This window comes from Lynx canadensis, chromosome B1 (genome assembly GCF_007474595.2).
Source record: "Lynx canadensis isolate LIC74 chromosome B1, mLynCan4.pri.v2, whole genome shotgun sequence".
In the NCBI taxonomy this organism is placed as follows: Eukaryota; Metazoa; Chordata; class Mammalia; order Carnivora; family Felidae; genus Lynx; species Lynx canadensis.
The window spans coordinates 22,517,434-22,539,448 of NC_044306.2; the positions used below are offsets into that span (position 1 = coordinate 22,517,434).

The 22,015-nt window shown below is 35.3% G+C and overlaps 1 protein-coding gene across 5 annotated transcripts in view; it reads right to left on the reverse strand.

The window, feature by feature from the left end:
* Positions 1–860: 860 nt before the first annotated feature.
* Positions 861–22,015, reverse strand: part of TUSC3 (tumor suppressor candidate 3) — a 600,786-nt gene continuing 579,631 nt past the window's right edge. For 3 of the 5 annotated variants that reach the window (XM_030312238.1, XM_030312234.1, XM_030312237.1), the window contains 3 exons: positions 18,092–18,166; positions 14,448–14,538; positions 861–3,572 (listed from right to left, as the gene is read on the reverse strand). In XM_030312238.1, the coding sequence (XP_030168098.1) occupies positions 3,557–3,572; positions 14,448–14,538; positions 18,092–18,166 (182 nt within the window). In that variant the 3' untranslated portion in view covers positions 861–3,556. Of the gene's footprint in view, positions 3,573–9,981; positions 10,043–14,447; positions 14,539–18,091; positions 18,167–22,015 lie in introns of all 5 variants that reach the window. The other 2 variants (XM_030312236.1, XM_030312239.1) reach the window with 2 other exon arrangements.

A 22,015-nucleotide genomic window follows, 5' to 3' on the forward strand; every position in this document is an offset into this window, starting at 1 on the left:
TTCACTATCTTTCAGACTTCAAGCAATATTGAGGGACACTGCCAGTTTTCCTAGTGTTTCTGTGGAGTGCATGAGTCCTTACAGTTTTTCATCTTGCTATTTTCATTGCCTATATGTATGCGTCATTTTTAATGGAATTACACGTACCAACAAGTGACCTGATTTTCCTATTATAGTCCAAATGTGTGATACTTTATTAAAACTTTGTATATACTTAAGACTGTTATATGATAAAAACACAGCATATATATATTTCAGACATAAGTAGATAACAAAAGGAGTATGGAAAGTCATAAATGACATACGGTCATGAATTAAATAAAGGAATTCAGAGGCTAACATGAACATACTTGTACCATTTTAGTGTGACTACTATGGTCCCCCTTTTCCCACTCTTAGAAAAATTCTATTAGATAAATTATTGGTTTGGCCCAGTACAGCTTCTTGCTAGAATATGAAAAACCTCTTGTTTTAATATTTTAAACCGAATGGTTAATGAGCTCTGAGGAACACTGTCTCCTAAAGTCCACTCAACTGTTTTGTTCCTAGATGCTCTAGTTAATGTGTTTGCCTTTGTTACCAGTACTTTTAAAATGCAGTGTTTACTGTGTTTGATCTCAAAATAATATGCCTTGTTTAGAAATAACTACTCTGTTCACGTACCTTTAGGGAGGTTCTCCTAATAGCAAGAAAGGGAGTACTTGTCAAGCTCTATGGTTACAAGATCTAATCTCCCTAAATCACCATGCTTGTTGGATTGCTAATTGACAAGGGACTGTATACGCAAAAGAAAATTACAGTATACACACAACACTCGTAGGCTTACTCATGTGAAATATCTGATGAAAGGAACAGTCAGCTGAGCAAAATGCAACATTTTATTCATCAGATGTTAGAAATTAAACTCCTTTAGATGGAACTGTATGTTAAGATTTTTTTATTCTAAGTAGGAAAGCCATTCTTTTTATTCTAACTGGAGACGGTGAAACACACCAGTTTTTAAGGGAGTCTTCAAAACAGTAAATAGGGTTGAAAAGTGATGCTGGAGGATATAGCATAGTAGATACAAATTAATTTTTCAATGTGAATTGTTTGGCAAAGGTAAAGGTAGCCTATATCACATGTGTGGTTTTCCACATGCAAACTTCTGAAAGCAAACTCCATTTGAACCACTCTTTGTAGTTTTTGCCTGTAGCACTTTCCAGTAACAACTTGTCTTGAGGCATTTTATTTCCTTCTAGAATCACTTCCCTAATGCAACAACAGTCTAGAAAAGCAACAGCTTTGTAAGCTATACAATGCTAAAAAAAAAAAAAACAAAACTGTCTTTATAGTTGGCATAAAATTAATGTTGAGAGGAAATTACATAATATAGGCTAGAAAACTTTTACTAATCTGGGATAGGGAAGTTCTCCTTACCTGGGCCATTGTCTGACTTTGGTCATGACTGAACACTATGTTAAGCTTTATAGAGACTAGATGTATGTTGTTTAATAAGAACTCTCAGCCTTAAGGGGACAGACCAACGTAATTATAATAAAGATATGTTTACATGTAAAATCTGGTCTCAAACTTCAATTGCATGTCTTTTCTCAAAGAATCTTAGAAACTGTACAAATACTCAATGGAGTTACATGTACATGTCAAGTGCTACGTAGGGATAGGCATTAAATAAATGATCATGATCATTTAATGCTTTTCCATAAGTGACATTTCAGTACTAAACCTATCAATCTTTGAACAGGAACTAGGGGACCTAATGTGCTTTTTAATAACAGATTTGGGAATATGTAGTAAGGTGAATATAGTTCTGAATTACTATGCAATTTTCACTGCATATCATGTTTTGACAAGACAGCTTCCTGCTAGCACACATACTGCCCTGGAATTTAGCTTCATATGCCCCTATAGGCTTTGATATTTCCCATTCTTTATTAATTTCATAAAGGTACAAAATAAGTAAATTCAGTGGATGTACACCTGGTCCCTGTTTGAAACTGTGTGCCTGAAACTCCTAACCAACAAAGTTCTCCATGGTCTATTATTTGGATCTTAATGAAAATTAGATGACAAAATCTTAAAAAAAAAATAAAGAAAAAGAAGAAAGTTGATTGAGCTGATTGTGTTTCTCAACTGTTTAGCACCACAGAAAATAAAAATTCAGGTTTGAGAGTTTGAAAGCCCGGTTACAGGCTCTGTTTTTCTATTCTTTGCAGCTTTCAGCTTCTAGTGCTTTTGTAAGTCAGACAAAATTTATATTCCTGTCTACTTTACAGGGTTGTTGTAAAGAAAAAAAAAAATCTACCAAAGCGCTTTATAAATTAAAAGAGGGCATACAAACATAATAGAAAGCTTCACTGAGTCACCCAGGTACAGGATGACTACTCTCTAGCTATCTGGATTCAGGGAACCAAGTTGTAATTGCAAACTTTTACCATGGAACATAGGGAAAATGGCCACACTGGGTTAGTTTTGTAGTTCTAAGTCTGGATTCCTGGATTTTTTCTTTTTTTATAGTCTAATTTTGGTTTCATTTCACACTTTCCAAAGAGGGAAGACAGAGAAAAAGTATGACTAATTCCCCCAAACTCTGGGGCCCAGCAGGTACATAACCAGACTTCTCTGATTCCAGGTTCATCCACACTGCTGGGAAGTTTCCATGTCTTGGGAAAAGCAGAGAAGGCTAGGGAAGGCCGTTGCGCCCCACCCCTACAGAAAGAATTCTCAGTGAGTCTATCACAGTGCTCTAGCTGAAGATGTATTTAAAACCAAAGAGGGTTTCAACTTAACATCTAAATTTTAAAACGGTAGCATTTCAGCAACCAGTCAGCTCCGAGAACTCGTCCCGGAAGTGAAATGAGAGAAGGACTGCTCTGACGTCTGATACCTCTAAAGTCAGAGAGGAATTAATGTCTAGTTTGGGCAGGAGGCTTCCCTCATCTGATGCCTTCAAGCTTGTTGATTTGGTCCTGTTTGCTTTAAAATTTGTATCTTAGGAACAAACCTCCACTTCCCAGGTTAGGCTTCCAGTTATAGGCACTATTCATCCAGCTCCCTCTTTATCTAATTATGATTAATAAGAACAAAACATTATTTGTAATCATACACGTATCCTTTATACTGAAGTGACAAAGAGTAGAGTTTCACTGTGACATTTTCATGCATACACCTTATCTCTGTACAACCTTAAGGATTCTTTAACATATATTTCATAGTTTCCTCTTACTAACATTGTGGTTTTCCTTACTAATGAGTGAACAGTTCTAGCACATGAATTGATAATTACATTGTCATTTATTTCAGTCCTAAGGCATACGCTGACTATAATATGCTCGAAAACATTTCAATGTCTCCTTTGTTCTTTCCAGTGCTAATATGAAATTGAACCATCTACTTCCATAACTTAAATTTACCAGGAAAACTCACATTTAAAAAAAATTACACAAGAATAAGCTAGATTATCACAATGTGGAAATGAACTCAAGAATTCAAAATATATCTCAGGAACACTTTATCTTCATGGTAAACATTCACTTTATGCAAATCCCACTTGGCTTCATTTAATTAAAAAGCTGAAAAAGAAAGAAAAGTATATGCTGAAAACAAGGAAACATAATATGCTTTTTATTCATTCTAAATTACTACATGTAAATGTAATATAAAATGTCATAATTATAATTAATTCACCTCATTTTCCTTTCTTATCGGGGCATTTTCTCTGAACTAGTTCCTGAAATGGGGTCACGCTTGTGGGGAGAAGAGGCAGGGGTGGGAGAGATGCTGATAAGAACTTGAACTAGTGGTGTTTAAGTTTGGGTAAAATACCCTATTTCTATGAACTGCTCTCATTGCTGGTTAGAGCATAGTTAAAGCAGCATTTAAACTGGCAATGTAAGTAAAAGTTCGAATAAAAACTGTGGATGGATTAAAACAAAATGCTTTTCCCTCTTGAATCCGCAATTCATTCACTTACACAAAGTAACTAAACACTTGATCTCTTTTAAATGAAATACATAACTGAATTATATTGAACCAAAAAGAACGTACATGCAAATGGTGTCATCAGATTCTGAGGAAACACAAATGGATGCTTGTCCATACAGAAATGAAAGCAGAAGATCGCTGTTTTTAACTTCCCTAAGCAAAGTTTTAATCTATGAACAGAAAGAGAACTTGTAGAATGGTAAGTCAGTTTGAACATTGACTGACTTTGTTTGAGATTTGTACCTTTTTCTAACACGTGGTGGTTTTTTTGTCTTGACAACACAACTTTGGAGGACAACCAGAGACAAACCACGTTTTAACTAAACATTAAAACGAAAATGAAGTTAATGGTTACTGTAGCTAAAAAGCCATGTAGCTGGAAAACTAAGCTTAGTAAGTTTAATATTTGGGTGTTTATAATATCCTCGTCATATATTTCTTGGTCTTTCTGAACCTCGGTTTCCTCATTAGTGAGAAGAACGTTTGTTTGGATGATCTCCAGAGTTCTTTCTAGAGCTTGTACTTTGCAAACCTAGTGACACTATGTGCTCAAAGTAAACACTATTAAAAAAAATAAAACCTTACATAAAATCTGCAGTAAATACTTAAAATGTTATATAATGTAAATTATAAAGTAAACATGCTATGCAAACTAAAACAATTACTCTGTATATCTGTCTCTGAGGAATTAGTAAAGGGTGGACATCATGTGCTGATACCTAGATGCAACAAGACCTTGCTTCTGTTTTCAAACTAGCAAGTTCTGGCTGAGGTACCGCAAGGCTAACCCCCTCTGAGAACAAGAACGTCCGCAGGAAACGTCCCCGGCGCATTCAGCAGCGGCTGCCGTTCAGGCCACACAATCCTTAACACTGATGGCAATGCACGTGGATGTGGCCTTTGGAGAGGAACTCTGGCATTTTCCGTCATGCATTTTAAGCTTCCCCTAAAGATTAAAGCTAACTGAAGAAGGAGGGTTAATGATAAAAAGAAAACTTGATCATAAACAATTTAAAATGTAAAGTTGAAAAAATTATAACTTTAACAAAACTGAGGATTTGTAGGGTGTTGGTTTTTGTTTTCTAAACGTGGTCTGAACATTTCAAGGTGTGGTGCATTAAAGATCACCTTTTATCACCGCTAAAAATACATTACCATAAGAGCAAAAACAGTAGTATGACCCCTGTGATCATCTTATACTTCCTAACTTTTGGGAGCTGGAAAAGCAAAAAAGATTCTATCATTTTTAGATGTTGAATTTACAAAATAAAAGGATCTCTGTATCTTAATATTAAAATAAACTAAGAATCCTTAGTTACCACATTATTGGTTCATGCTAGGGATTTTTCCCAAACTAAAATACTTATTTCTTCTAAAAAGCTGTTAAAACAATCCTTTGTTTTTATTCTTTTGTGCAATGACAAATATATATTTTATCTTGAACTGATACTATTGTTCTACAATGAAGGATAAGTTTAACAGAGTACTTCCTGTTCTTTTATGGTTAAAATCCTTTTCATAAAAAGCGTTATAAGTTTACAAGTGTTTGAAGACATTGGACAGCTTGAAGCCTGTCAAAACTGTTTGCTTAAAATGCTTCTTAGAGAAGGGTACACTGTTATTCTCTAGGTAATCATTCAATATTAACATGAATATTAATATTAAATAGCCAACGTATATTCCAGTATGAATGTTTCATATGGATTTCACCACTTGGGACTTGTCCCTCAGTCTTACACATCAAGTTCTGACAAGATTTTTTTTTTTTTTCTTTTCATTTACCTGTCTAGTAATTTTAGGGCATAACAGTTCTCATATATTTATGTTTCTAATAATGCTTGGATATTATCTTTCCAATAATGCTTACTGTAAAAAGGTATTAAATACTTGTGTAATACGAAAACTGTTGAATAGCAAACCAGAGTAGCCTCCTATTTGAAATGTATTTTTCAGGGCTGTGGCTGCTTTCCTCAGAGAGGGAGCAGCTGCCTTGGGTGCCACCAGCAACTTCTGTCTAGACTCTCCTCCACCCTGTCATGAATGGTTTTCCTCACAGTTCATGGTAGTCGGCACGTGTGTGACAGACACTGACTACTGTGACCGGCTTTGAAGTGACTGTATGTATGGTCAACGAACTCAAGTAGTAGTAGGAGGCCAGGCTGGTGAGTTCTACACGAGAGGATTAGAGAGCCGGGTAGAACCAGCACAGTTAGGTCCCAGAAACTCTCCCTTTTTCTAGCTTAAATGGGTGCAACTATTCCCTTCTAGTCTGTGTAACTTGATTATTGATTAGAGCACATCACTGATGCAGAGGAGACTGTGTATACAAAGAAGGGGTGGGATGGAAATCTCAAAACACCTTCCAGGTCCGGCTCTTTCCTAATTACTCCCTCACACTAGCACACATTTTATTTACATAAAAATGTAGTCCTTAACTTGCTGAGAACCAAGGTTCTAAAAGTCGGTAGCAAGGTTATTATCTGAAATTCAAAATAAGTTTTTCTAGAGAAACATTGTTTAAAATGGTAGTTATTGTCTCAAATTTGGGCCAAACATTGTCCATCTCAATCAGTATTCTGCAAAGACTTATTGACCACCTATCGCATACGAGAATATCATGTATAGAAGGGTGGTCGTAACACATGTAATGACTAAAGGTCATGGCCATTATATTTCTCTTCCAGAGGAAAGTAAGACCCAGACAAAATTAAGTATAGCACAGTGATATACTTGATACGATGGCAAGTCAAAGTGTTAGAGGAATTGAAAAACAAGCATATAAGGCAAAACTCTGACTTTGAGAATAAGTTAAATGAAGCGATAGTGGCTTAGGCTAAAGGGGCTGAGTGCAGAAATGTCCCAAAGAATGACAATAACATTGTGTTGTATTCAGTATGTCTAAATGAGGAGTCCGTACACTTTTTGTAAAAGGCCCAGAAAGTGAATACACACTGTGGGCTAGAAGTCTCTGTTGAAACCACTCAACTAAGCTGTTGTAGTGCAAATACAGCCCATAGACGATATAGAAACAAATGAATCTGGCTGTGTACTGATAAAACTCTTGACGGATACTGAAATTTGAATTTTAAATAATTTTCACACATCACAAGATATCCCCCACCCCTTAACTTAAAACTGTAAACACACTTCCTAGTTGACGTGGCACACAAAAATGGCCAGGCGGCCAGATGTGGTCACAGGCAATAGGTGCTGACTCGTCTACTACTACGTCATAGGGTATGATGAAGGCTGTGTGTGTTATAAGAAGAAATAGAGGACACAGACGGAATCAAACTTGAAAGAATTTAAGGTGATGGATACAATGGAGTTATTATGTCGCTAGTAAAATCATATTGTAGAATACTTAATGGCACTAAAATCTATTCATGATGTATATGAGAGGGATAAAGTAGCTTATAAAATATGGATGGTATAATCCCTTCTTAGGTTCAAAAGATAAACAAGCCAAAGAATTGACATCAATAACCTAGGTGTTGATTATGAAAAATTTCATATTTTTTTCCTTTTTGCTTATCTAGATCATGTAAAGGAATATGTATTAGCTTTTCCCCTCTTTCTTGTTAGTATCCATTAATGGATTTTGATAAAGCAACATAATCTGTGCATATCTTAATTCTGTATTACTCTAGACTAAGTGATTGCTTATGGAAGATAATGACTATACATTGGGAGATAAGCTTAGGGGATAGTCTGAAAAAGGCCCACGTGTATCAAGAGGGCAGCAGTGGGAACAGAAAGTGATGGAGGCCCAGACGAGTGACTCCTCTAGGACTGTGAGAAGAACATCGTCTTAGGGAAAATGGGGAGAAGAGCAGAAAATAGGTTTGGAGCACAGAGGAGGCTGCCCTTTAGCCGTGTGGGGGGTGAGGTGGTAATGTGGTATTCAGGTCTGGTTCTAGATCTCAGGAGAAAGGTGGTCAGGATCTGACTTGCATATGGAAGTGGGAAATAACTGGGAAGGAAAAAGGAAGGTGTAAAAGTATCATGTTACAAAATCCAAGGTAAAACGTTTCAAAGAGGAGCTGGTCAACCAAAGTGCTAGAATGATTATGTGGGTTGTAGAACGAGAAGAGACCTCTGGTTTTGGTCACTGGAGACACTGATTATATGCACAGCATGTTTATTCCTTTTTTCTTCCTGTGAAATATTTAAATAGGGATGAAACAGTGGCATGCATTTTGTTTTTACTTACCTTAAACTGTCTTTTGTTGGTGTTTAAAAAAAACCAGCATGTACACAATGCTCTTAAATGAATGAATTCTGTCCAACTGGGAGCTTGTTAAGTTCTCTGAGCTCTTCAGGTAGACACAATTTTCTTCTGTACTATACTTACTGCCTATTCTCAAAGTAGGTCAGGGAGACCTGATTACAAGACACTCTGTCTTACAGAAATCATTCATGTGTTCAATCAGCAGTTGCTCACACTTCATTTTGGTTTTGAAAAAAAAAAAAAAAAAAAGTATAGAAGACAGGAAAAGCCTTGCTTCTTTCCAGACAGCATGGATGGCCCACTACTTGATTTTTCACTCCTGTTTGGCCTTGTAGTTGGTGGAACTCAATGATTCCTATTCTTGAGATTTTTTTTTAACCTTTATATTAAATGTTCTAAGGGACTGCAAGGGAGAAGTACATTATGGCTGTTAGCTAGGCCTCTTTAACCTGCTTCTTTGCTTTGTAATAATAAATTACTGAACCCAGAAAAAGTTTCAAGTCTGAAGGAAACGATCTAAAACAAGGCCTAAGGAAATTCAGGACTTTATTAGGAGAAGGGAAGAGATCTTTGAGTATGGAAACCTTTCTATATCTATGGTCGCACAGGGCACCAGGGGTCAAATCTACTGCCAAGGCCACTTCTCTAAACGGCCTGAACACAGAGAAACTTAGTAACAGTTTGTCTAACATGATTATTAATGATTAGACATGATCAGGAATGTGGATACTATTTCTGGGGTAAAACATAAAGCTAGTGTGTGGACTAAGGTTGGGGGAAAGGTGAAGAAGCACAAAGTCTTCTAGGCCATGGGAGCTCCCTATGCTTTTCCTGTTTTCAGTGGGTTGGTGGATGGTGGAGAAAGTTGCACTTTCAAGACGGAACTGACCCTCGAGAGCTATCTGTGTGTGTGTGTGTCTGCTCAAACCATGTGTTCTGAGGTTGAAGGGCTTGGAATGTGCAGTACAAAACGTCAAGGAACAAAACAAATTTCTACAAAAATTATTTTGGCCTTATGTAGAGGTTCCTAGTATTTACTGCTGAAATTACCAAATGTTGATTAAAAATCTTAGTACAGAGGGGCGCCTGGGTGGCTCAGTCGGTTGAGCATCCAACTTCAGCTCAGGTCATGATCTTAGGATTTGTGAGTTTGAGTCCCGTGTTGGGTTCTGTGCTGACAGCTCAGGAGTCTGGAGCCTGTTTTGGATTCTGTGTGTCCCTCTCTCTCTGACCCTTCCCTGCTCACACACACACTCTCTCTCGAAAATAAACAAACATTAAAAAATTAAAAAATCTTAGTACATATTTCAGAGACTTGTATTTTATTTTATTATCTTGACATTTTCGTTAGTTGAAAAAGGGCTGAGACTACATCTGTCCTAGGCAGAGTTCAGTATATTTCTGTCATTTGTTTTGGTTCTGCTTTCCTCCTTAAAGTAATAAAACACAGGTAACTAAATGAAATTATATTTTGTTTGGAGTGGAGTGCGTATGCACATATAGGAGTATTTTAAAAATATACTGCTTGTCAGATGGTTAATTCCATGGGTCAGAGTCTATTGCTTGAGATTTGTATCTGAGGGCTTGTCTGTAAAGCCGCTAAGCACAGTAGCCCACGACTGGAATGTGGGGTCTCACAGTTAAAAGTTATCTTACATCTGTAAAACGATAGTTTGCTACAACTTGTCTTACTCATGAGATAAATATTATGGCCTTTATTTGAAAGATGAGGAAAACTGAGGCTCAGAGAAGATTAAAAGACTTGCCTGAGGTTACAGTTTTAAAGTGCCATGGTCCAAATCATATCTTCTCACTCAGTCCAGATCACTTTCCAATACACCACAATGAAATACAACAATATGGAAAAAATAGTCCTTAAGATTCAATTTCCATTTGCACAGTATTATTACAAGATTTAGCACTGTATTCCTTATCTATACAAGAGAAGGGCCAGACAATGGTGCCTTTAGAGCATTCCAGCTCTTCCCCGAATCCTCTCTACATCTTTGGTTACTTATGTCATTCTTCAAAGCTGGAACCCAGCAGGAGAAAGACAATCCCAGTGAAATTCTTAGCAGTTACATGTATTTTGGGCTGATCACCACACCATTTTGATATTATTTTTATATCTGTACGGCTCAAGGCTATATTTAATATGGTCTCTACAGATGAAAGATCCACATGTAAGATATAGAAATTAATGTGATACTGCTATAATACTGTACCCTGGGATTTTTTGGCCCTGCTGTACTTATTCAGTATACTTTTCTCAAAATTCATATGAATAGCTCTCATTTCCAGCTATTTGTGTATTTTCCATTACTGAAGGTAAATCCATTTTTTTTTACTCAATTATCTCTCAAAATAGCCAAGGACATCAGGAAATACAAGTATTTTTTTAAAAAAAACAATAGAAGATAGTTTCTATGTCCATTATACGCAATTTTAATTAATAATAGATTTTTAATATTTGATGTCAGCCAGCTAAGAATCAATCTGAGTTTGCAATAAGTATCTTTATAGCTCTGGTTTCTGACATAATTATCTTTCAACACACCACACATCCCTTTAGGTGTGTGGAATACCCTGACAACTCCATGGGGTGTCATTTGATGTGAATTCCATCTTCTGGAGTTGTGCAATGTGGCAAACCAGTACTCTTTTTTCCCCGCTACTTTTCTATCTTAACGGTTCCTATTGCATTTAGATGATGAATAAATAAAAAATGTTTTTGAGTTCAACGTTCAACTAGTATGAAGAGCACCTACTATGTGCACAGCACTTTGGAGATACAAAAAAGGTATTTTCAAGGACTTCTCTCTATAATACCATACAGTATTACAGAATGAAAATGACTTGAATGCACGAAACAGTTCTGTATGAATACTTAGTGAAAAATGTAATGAAGTAAAATGCTGAACACAAATGTAATGAGGTAAAATGCTGAAGTTATTGTAAAGGTAAGACGCAGGCGAAGCAATATTTATCGAGAAGCCTACATTTCAGGCTCTACGAATTATATAATTTTTCCCCACAACATTCTGAGACAGGTGTTCTACCAAGTTTACCAATGAAGAAAGAAATTCAGCAGAGTTAAGTATCTTGGCAAACGATACAGCATTAATGTTAACATGACACAAACCTAACAACCGAGCCTGTCTCCAAACCCCATAAAGAAACTAAAACACTATTTTAGAAATGAAGAAAAATGAGACCAAGAACTTAAGTGACTAACTCCAAGTCTCAAAGTTAGTGAAGAGAGGGTCTAAGATTCAAACTCCGATCTGTGTGACTGCAGAGTTAGAGCTCTCAATCACTATAATATACATTAAACTTGAACTCCACTCTTCTGACTGTAAATATTATCTGTCCATTCTGCCACTCTCTCTCTCTAAAGAGTTTTATAAACAGGAAGCGAAGTGGTAATTAACAGAGAATGGTTCATTTTAGTTTTTTACCAAACGAGAGACATGGGTCATAAGTACTTTTATGGAAATTTTTTGATTTTTTTTGTAGGTCATCGCTTCTCGGCCTTTTGGCTAAGATCAAGTGATTTTTTGTAGGTCAAAGTATGTTCCTGAAAAATAATGGGAAATTACCCATTACTGAAGACTATCGTGTATCACTACTAGCTCTTTGCTTTTCTTTGAAGATGGGACAAGCCTAAAGTTAATCTTTATTTAATATACAAAAGGAATTCATTGCTACTCCTGGAATAAAATTTCCTTTCTGAACCATGGCTCAGATGGTAATTAGACCAAATTCTTAATAATCTTGATATTTCACTGGTAGTTTCAAGGGACTCAGGAGTCCAATTAAGTTCATCAAAAGGTTCAGGGAAAATCTGTTCTTCACTCAACTGAATCATGCAAATATAAAACAGTTACGTAATCTTCAGTGTAAAGAAAATCCTGCTTAGGAAAGGAGATTAAATACAAATGAGTTTGAAATATTTACATCTGAATTAATGATAATTAGCAACTTAGTTACTGAATAATTAATACTGATAATTAGCAACTTACAGTTATTGAGTAATTAATACTATGTGGCATTTACCATGTATCCGGTAATGTGTTAAGTAATCTACATGCATTCTCTCATGTAATCCTGACAAGAGTCTTATGAAGCATGTAAATTTTTTTTCCATTTACAAATGAGAAAACCAGTGTTCAGAAGAGTCCAGTAACTTGTCCAAGGTCACACATCCAGTAACAGATCAGGAATTTAAATCCAGGAAGTTTGCTTACTGAAACCTAACAGAGAACCTAGGAGAGTTAGTGATGGTGTGAAACCTACTGATACTGTAGAAAAACAACAACAAAAAAACCCTTAAGACTAAAATGTGGGACAGATTGAAGGAAACAGGATAAATATTTCATGCAGATCCTATCCCCTTCAAAAGTTAGAAAGATCAACAAAAATAACAGCGTCAAGTACTGAGAAAATATCATGAAGGGTGTAAAGGTTTAAGATTTTGTGACATTTAAGATTGAAGTCAAAACAGAAATAAAACACGTAAAGATGACTACATACAGAAGAAATGAAAGACTGTAGATTAAACAGAATTCAAAATTATGAGGAACTAATAAAAATTCAGAACTGTGTTCAGAATTACCTCTAAACTATCAGTGGTATTTTTTGGATACAAAAGTTATAATTCTCAGACATTGTAATTAAAAGGGAGAACTAGAACTGACGTCCCTGGCTAAAGGTGATTTTTAAATTAGTGTATGCTGTTATGTTCAAATGTGCATTTTCACGAAGGGAGAGCTTAACAGTTTTATCCACAGGACAGGTATTATCCGTGGTAGGCAAGCAGTGGGCAGTTTTTTCATTCGTTTTAAAGGAAAAAAGTGTACTTGTCCTTGCAGTTCATCTCAAAGTCAAGGATCTGGTCTTGGATGAGAACTCATTCTTCTTTTCTTTTGCAAGCCCACTTCAGTGTATGTCTGCCACAAATGAGTACATTAAGTTAGCCCTTGGTCCTCAGGGTTAAACGCAGGGCCTCACTCTCTGTGAAGATGGATAGCCACGAATGTCTTTCCGTCCGTAAGTTCTCAGACCAGCACATGCCTTCGGGAATGTTGTGCATGTTTTCCTTTCCCTCTGATGATGGTGTCCTATATCTCATTCTCTCGTTCCTTACAAACTGCTGTTGTTGAGAAAAGCAAGTTGATTTTTTTTTTCTTTTAAATCAAGTACTACAATGCTTGTGCCACAGACACACCCTTCTGGGAATGGAAGCCGTTTGAGAACGTGGTGCTATGTTATGTTCATAACTGACCAAGCTTCTCACACACAACAGTTCAGTGGGAGGAAATTTCTTTTACTTCCTTATCAACATCTTACATTTCTACTCTTCTTAGGATTATTTCTCTCTTTCATTCTTTCATTTATTACCTCTGTCACTCTTGCTTCTGCTATCACCTTTATTTTTTCCTCCAGTGAACTAGTTGTACAAATAGATATTTTTCCCCTGGACTGTCAGGTTTTTAGGATTTAGCTCAGGATTTGTCCAAATCTTTGGCATGTAATCTCTGCAGTCCTTTTAGCAAAACTTGCTCTTGTGATGTGTATCATCTGCTTATTACCATGATCATTCACAAGAGAGCTGATTAAAATTTCTGAGAAAAAAATAAAAGCTTATTCAAAAGGAAAATGATGCAGTGCGATTAAAACAAAACCCAAAGCAGGATCTACCACAACTAAGGTAACTAGCATAAATCCATGTGCTAGACTAATAAAGGAATAACACCTGTCAAATGTAAAATTAGTGTCTTTTCGGGTTCATACTGCTTTCCTACACTGTATTTTGTTAGCTCTGAGAGATGCTAGAAATAAAATGAAGGAAACATGTATCCTATATGAACCTGAGGAAGCCAGAGAATCTGCATGTGAATGATCAGATGGACAGACAAAACAAGAGAGAGAAATTCTGATGAATTCCACAAAGCTAAACCCATTTTATTATATGTACATATATAATACATATGTAATACGTATCTCTAAAATGAAACTATACCCTGCCTGGGAACAGGGCCTGTGCCTAATAACTCCTCTGCAAAGTCTAAGCTGAACACATGGTAGGTGCTCAAAAACTTGCTTAAGTGAGTTTAAAGTCACTTGGCAAATGAGTTAGCTACTTTATGTTAGCCTTTAAATATGTATTACCCATGGAAATTCTGTTTATTAGTTAAAAACACAAACACACACATTAATATAATGATATTACCTGTAAGGATAGCCATGGTATTTGGAACGAAATATTGAAAGTAGAAAACTGAAGAAGAAGACCACCAGGCCTAATCCCACTAGGCAAATTACTAGAAAGAGACAGATAATGCTATTAGGGTCTAGACGCATGCAACCCAAATGCGTGTTTTTGAAATGCATTCAATTAATAACAGTATACTTACATTTTAATAGTTCATGGCACATACAGGCACAACAAACCAGATAATCCAAAATACAATGTATTCATTATTTTCCACATTCTTCTCAATGAAAATGGACTATTTGGGGTATGAAAACAACAAAAGTGACTGATCTAAGTCTTCTGGTGGTTTTCTTCTCGTAGAGAGTTCCTACGAGTACTAAAATGCCCCAGAGGGATCAAAACAAGACAAAATATGTGAAAACCACAAACATGATTATCAGCCCCTGCATTATAAAGCATTGGCTATATTAGCATAGACATTTGCATTATCAGAAAAGTAACTATAATTTTACTTTTTTCAGGTGCCATGCAATATTTACAAGGAAATGTTATTTTAGGTTATTGACTAGATTACTGCTTCGGTAAAAGCCTATTACTTAGAAGTAGTCATCCTGGTGGACAAAAAGTTAAGAATAAAGGCTTCAGGAGCAAAGTAATGTGGATTCTGGAAAGCCAAAGTGGGGACATCCCCCTACATTGTAGGTCATTGTGTCAAAGAGTTGTTTGTTTTCACAAAGGTAGGGAAGACCAGTATTACAGTAAGAGGTGCTGTGGTCTAGGTTTCCCCTACCACTTTAAACCAGGCAAGTTGACAATAGGGAAAATACTTTTTTGTTTTCTTTTCTTTCTGTTATGGTTAGGAAGATTTTACTCTAAAAGAGTAATAGTATCTGTAACATAAGCAATGGGAGTACATATGAAAATATATTGGGTATTTAAACAAAATTTATTTCTATTAGTAAAATATATGTTCATAAAATTAAAATACTTGTTAAAAATCTGAGCCAATTAAATGCAGACATGTTTAGAATTATGAAAAACTTAAATACATTTTAAAAAATTGAAACTGACTTAAATCTATGCCATAAATAAGTAGAAATTGGAGTTAGCTCTTAATAAGAAAAATCTAAGCATGTCTTAAGAATCAAACATTTGCACAATACTTGTATACTTTCATTAGTTTCAGGTAATTCTTAGAAAATATTGAAAAAAATCTGAAATAATTGTAAAAGAAAGAGGAGTAAAGAAATGAAATACTAAGGCACAGGAGAACAAGGAAAAGTTAGCAGTTCTATATACTTCCATAATGATAAAATACATTTAAAAGTATTCTTCTAGCAGGTCTGAGACCAGGTTTAATTACAATCCTGGAAATCAAGCAGTAGGTAAGGTATGATACTGTCAAAAAATGGTCTAGAAATCTGTCAGTTTTCATTCATTTCTACAGGAATATCAATCAGTTCTGAGTACAAATTGTTGAAAGTCATAAGCGCTTAAAAGCATTCAATTGCAGCCTCTGTGACATTTCATTTCAGACAAAGTTCATGCAGTTAAACTTCAAATGAATATTGGCAGAAGATAAAGTAAAAATCTGGTTGAATACCTCAAAATGAAAAAAACACCTTTTTAAAAATGTGTGGACTATCCAACTATCACAGACACCAGGCACTAGATGTAACAATGTTAAAACATCCCTGCTTATAACAATGTTACTAAACCCGTAATTAATTACATGATGCTTTATTTCATACCCCACCACGTTTGGTATTTTTATCAAACACTTCATCCTTTCTTTCTTTTCTTGCTTTTTTTTCTTTTTTTCTAATTATTAGAAGCTAAGTAAAACCCTTTTATTCCCTTTGCCACTCTGGTCGTGCTCCATGGGCAATGAAGCTCAAAGTACATGATCAAGTAAAACAAAATATTTACTTAATTCTGTGCAGTGGAACAAAATAGTAGTAGTCAAGTCCTCGTATATAGGGAAGGGAGCGGAACTCAGTGAGTACTAGTGAGGAGGTAGTAATTAACTGAATGAACCACTGCGGCCCAGACAAGTTAACAGGCTTGTGAGAAAATGCTATGACACAATCATTCTGACCCGAGCAATTACAATCACAGCCACTGTATTATTATATATCAAAAAGGAATAATTGTAAAATATATTTCCCATGTCTCTTCCTCTCAAACTACACATGAATAAATAGTTTGACAGTGCTGGGGCTGGAGTGATATGCAGAAAAATTTCTACCAAGAGGAAAGTTGAAAGTACTGATTTTATAAACTTCACAGATGTTGTAAGATTAAAAATTTATGTATTTCTTACCATTACCTACTTTAATAAGACAGGACATATAATAAATAACATAAACATTATCTGTCATTTCCAAGAGCATCATATTGTTTGATAGATATATCATAAAATGATATTCTGCACATTACTTATGCATTAGAGTCTTGAGTAGTTTCTTTACAATAGTAAATCATGGGAAAACAAAGGACAGACTAAACTGTAAATTACATCCAAAATATTTTAACACTTAAGACAACTATTTAGAAATCACGATGATTTATTTATATACATGTCACCATAGGTGATACTTACAAGAAGAAAGTAAGTCTAGATTTTTATTTTAAACTAAGATAAATTATGTGTCTCTTGGATACCTATAAATAAATTCAGGGTGTAAAAAGTTTCCAGAAATGCAGAGTATTGGGAAAAATTTTAATTATGGGTTTAATCATAAAATTATATAGGGATCTGATAATACTGTAAAAAGGTTTGTGGCAGGAAATTTAAGGCCCTCTCTTCGTTCCTAACCTATGCTCCTGAGGGTAGATTTTTTTCATATGTTCTTCCTTTGTCTAGCCAAAATCTATTACTTCATAAAAATGTATTTTTTTTCTACAACCCCCTGAAAGGAATAGTTCTATCAAAGGATAAAAAAAATAAATGAAAGAAAGAAGGAAGGAAGGAAGGAAGGAAGGAAGGAAGGAAGGAAGGAAGGAAGGAAGGATAAAACCTAGCTAACTTGCTTAGAAGCAGAATGCTGGAAATCCGTACAGTTGTAAATCTTGGAATACCAACGGGAAAGGCAAAGACCCTGGAAGAGACACTGTCAACAGATCACTCCTTTTTCAAATGTTGATCAAAAGAGGTTTGGAGGTAATGGAAAGGTATTATATTTCAGTGTACAAAACCCATGTGAAAACAGAGTCCTTGAATGTCCTTGGGGTAAAAGGAACACAGCCTTAATCAATAAAGTCTCTGAAGACTCTGAACAGAGAATTTTATGTCACTCTGTAGTGTGGACATTACTGCGGAGACTCAGCTTCAGTAGACATGGGTCCGAGTAGCCCTGACAAGGGTAACAGCTTTCCTTTATATGCAATTCCACAGAAAATCCCCCACACCCATTTTGGAAGAAATATATTTTTAAGTATTTGTACACACACATCCAAAAAAAAAAAAAAAAAGTAAAACAACAACAAAACAAAACCCAAAAAACAAACAAATACAAAACAGAAAAGCCCTCCAAAAACACTTAAATCAGAACATTTCTTTAGAAATTTGTTTTCTAAGGACTTTTATACATTTCCCATTTTATTTAAATGAACCTTAAGACTAAAGCAAAACTACAAAAATAGCAACACAGACTTACTCCGTCTTTTTCCAACATCTCCCTTGGATGTTGCTGCTTCATTTAGAAGAACCATCCCCATGGTAATAGCAGCATCTATAGTAGTTGTCAAGGAAACAGTAGAAATACATGCGGATAAAATCTATTAATTTTTCTGGATCTGAACACAATGTGTTCTGTTCCAGAATCGTTAAGTTGCAACTGTACACAGAGGTAGATAGGACTTATTCTTATTATCCAACACAAAATTACCATTCTTTGGTATTTGCCTGAAATGGCGAGATTTTGAAGGTTCAACTCAAAATGTTCTTAAGTTCCAGGACTTTAATTTCTTAGCACATATGATTTATATGGCTCTCATAATCAATTATGCCATTTCATGTTATACATGAAGAGATGTACTAGTTCTAGTCACAGGGACAAACTTCATCGGCAATCACGGAAAATTAGACTGTATTTACCATGATTTCCCCCCCAGTTCACAACGAGCGCTTGTGTGCATAGTTTTTTTCTGCCTGACTTCTAACTAATGTGCTGTTTCATAGATTACCTTGTTTAAAGAAACATTTATTAAGATCAGGTATTGTGTCACTCAGAAATTTTTTGTTATTCAATTACAAATTTTACAAAAGAAAACATGCACATTATAATAAAACACACTAACAAATTCAGCAGCATCTTAATTTAGTGAAATTTACATTTTAAGAATGAACACAAAATTCTGTACCTAATGTCTGCTTGCAGCAGGATGAATATTTTCATACTATACTGAAAGAAGCCAGAGATTAAGAAAATGAGGGGAGCTTTCTACCTTTATAAGAAAATTCTTAACCGTGTTAAAAAAACATTTTTGACATGGACTAATGTTAAGATTTAAGAACTCATCAATTCTGGAAATATATTTATTATGTATTCTGCCCAAATGACTAATGGATTAAAAAAATGAAGAGGCAAATAATTTTAGCCCAGAAATTCCTCAATTTGTTCAACTTTACTAAGGTTCCCTTGTATTCGTTTCTACTGCTACAAATGTACAACCCAGCATTAGTATCTTGTACAGGGTCTCTAATGTCTTCTACTCCAAACTGTGAAAGCTCAAAGAATATTATCTGCCTATGTGTATGCAATTGAGTGGAGGAAGTCAAGGAAAATTCTGCAGAGTAAATATTTCCACTCTATTTTCAAAATCATTAGATCAAAGTACTGATTAATAACTGTAAAATATTTGAGTCTTTCATGACCCTATTATCCAATTTCTGGTAAACAAAAGATGCCTGACTTCTCCAGTTAGGCATTTATGCTTACAATAACTTCTCTATACAGTGTTTTCTTTCTTCTTTTTTTTTTTTTGATTTTTAAATTTTATTAAAATCCAAGTTAGTTAACATATAGTGTAGTAATGATTTCAGGAATAGAATTTAGTGATTCATCACTTAGCTATAATGCCCAGGGCTCATCCCAACAAGTGCCCTCCTTGATGCCCATCACCCATTTGGCCCATTCGCTGACCCAACACTCCTCCAGCAATCCTCAGTTTGTTCTACTTAAGAGTCTCTTGTGGTTTGCCTGCCTCTTTTTATCTTACTTTTCCTTTCCTTCCCCTATGTTCACCTGTTTTGTTTCTTAAGTTCCACAAGTGAAATCATATTTATCTTTCTCTGACTTATTTTGCTTAGTATAATATACTCTAGTTCCATCAATATTGTAAATGGCAAGATTTCATTCTTTCTAATTTCTGAGTAATATTCTATTACTCAGTAATATTCATTCTATGTATATCTTCTTTATCCATTCATCAGTCGATGGACATCTGGACTCTCCATAATTTGGCTTTTGTTGATAGTGCTGCTGTTGATAGGGTGCAGCATGTGCCCCTTCAAATCAGCATTTTTGTATCCTTTGGGTTAATAGCTAGTAGTGCAATTGCTGGGTCATACAGTAGTTGTATTTTTAATTTTTTGAGGAACTCCATACTGTTTTCCAGAGTGGCTGCACCAGTTTGCATTCCCACCCGCCATGCAAAACTGTTCCCCTTTCTCCGCATCCTTGCCAACATCTGTTGTTTCCTGAGCTGTTCATTTTACCCATTCTGACAGATGTTATGTGGTATGTCATTGTGGTTTTGATTTCTATTTCCCTGAAGATGAGATGTTGAGCATCCTTTCATGTGTCTGTTAGCCCTCTCAATGTCTTCTTCCGAAAAGTGTCTGTTCATGCCTTTTGCTCATTTCTTCATTGGATTATTTGTCTTTTGGGTGCTGAGTTTGATAAGTTCTTTGTAGATTTTGGATACTAACCCTTCGTCTAATATGTCAACAAATAGTTTTCAATTTATTCTATTTAGCAATCCTTTATGAAACCCTTTCTGGAGAAAACCAAACAATAACCCAAACAAACTTGCCTGGAAGCCTACTGCATACAAGAGAAAAAGCCACTATCAGCACTATGCAGTATCAGCACTCCCCTCTCCCCTCTCCCCTCTCAAACCAAGCCGAACACACGTATACACCATATACTACCACTAAATCTGGGGGGACCCATGATACATAGTTTGAAAACACTGAAATTTGGTTAATTACTAGAGTTCCTTGAGATTCAGTCATGTCATGAGGGCCTGAAAAGGGTAACATAAGAGAATCAATATTTCATTATTACCAGCATATTGAAATACATTTCAGTATTATCAGTCTGTGCACCTTAAGGATTTATTCTTACAATGTTTTGGATAATCCACTGGAAAAAAACTCAAGTCTAGAGTCATAGGACAATGCTAATAATAAAGTGATGGGAAAAAATTAAAAGCTTGTACCAAACTGTTCATATGTAAGGATTTCTACTGCTTGACTTAGCTCCCTGGAGCAAACTACTGGGACTGTATAGATCCTAAGGCGTTAAAGTAGGTCTCCCTTTCATCTTTTTCTGGTTCCATTTGCCAAAAATCCAGAAATAACCAAATTTAAACCACCACGTCAATAAAGAATACTTAATAAGTTTATTGGGAATATAAGAACAGTTTTTAAACGGGGAATCCTCAAATTCAAGGACTTACTAATATAAATGCTTTTTTTAAAATTTTTTAATGTTTATTTATTTTTGAGAGAGACAGAGACAGAATGCAAGTGGGTTAGGGGCAGAGAGAGAGGAAGACACAGACTCTGAAACAGGCTCCAGGCTCCGACCTGTCAGCACAGAGCCCAATGCAGTGCTCCAACCTAGGAGCTGTGAGACCATGACCTGAGCCGAAGTCAGATGCTCAACTGACTGAGCCACCCAGGCACCCCAAGGACTTACTACTATAAAACTCAGGGACATGAAGTTACAGAATGGCTTCTAAAGTAAAATGAAGAAGTTGTTGACTTTAATAGTGGTTGGTTATTATAATGGGGGTTTCCAGGTGGCAGGTGATTGGTTACAAGTGATTATCTCAAACAGTTTTAAGATGATGACATAAGTTTTTTTTTATGATTATCAGAGGTATTTACAAGAAATATCCCAAGTTAAGGTTTGCTTATACTCATGAAAAGGGCTACATTTAGTCTTAAAGTGTTTATGTGGCTTGAATGATTTTTTCTGCCGGGGAATTCTCAAGTGTGGTTTCTATTTTATATTTCACTTTAACACCCCTTACTTTATTCAGGTACAAATTTTAATATACACATTTAAATAGACACATTTGATCTGAAAATTCATAGAAAATTCAGATTATTTTAACTGTAACAAAATACTTTTTTCAAATATTCAAATTAGAAATGACATTTTAAAATGATTTTATGTAGATATTATAAATAAAATACTTACTTTAGGACCCCGTTTCCTACATAGCTTCTGAAATTTTATTAATAAAATCAAGGGGAAAATAACATAAATCTATATCTGAGGAAAATAAGGTTTACAAAATTAAATGCTTAAAATTTTTGATTAAGAGTATAGCTATATATAAAAATT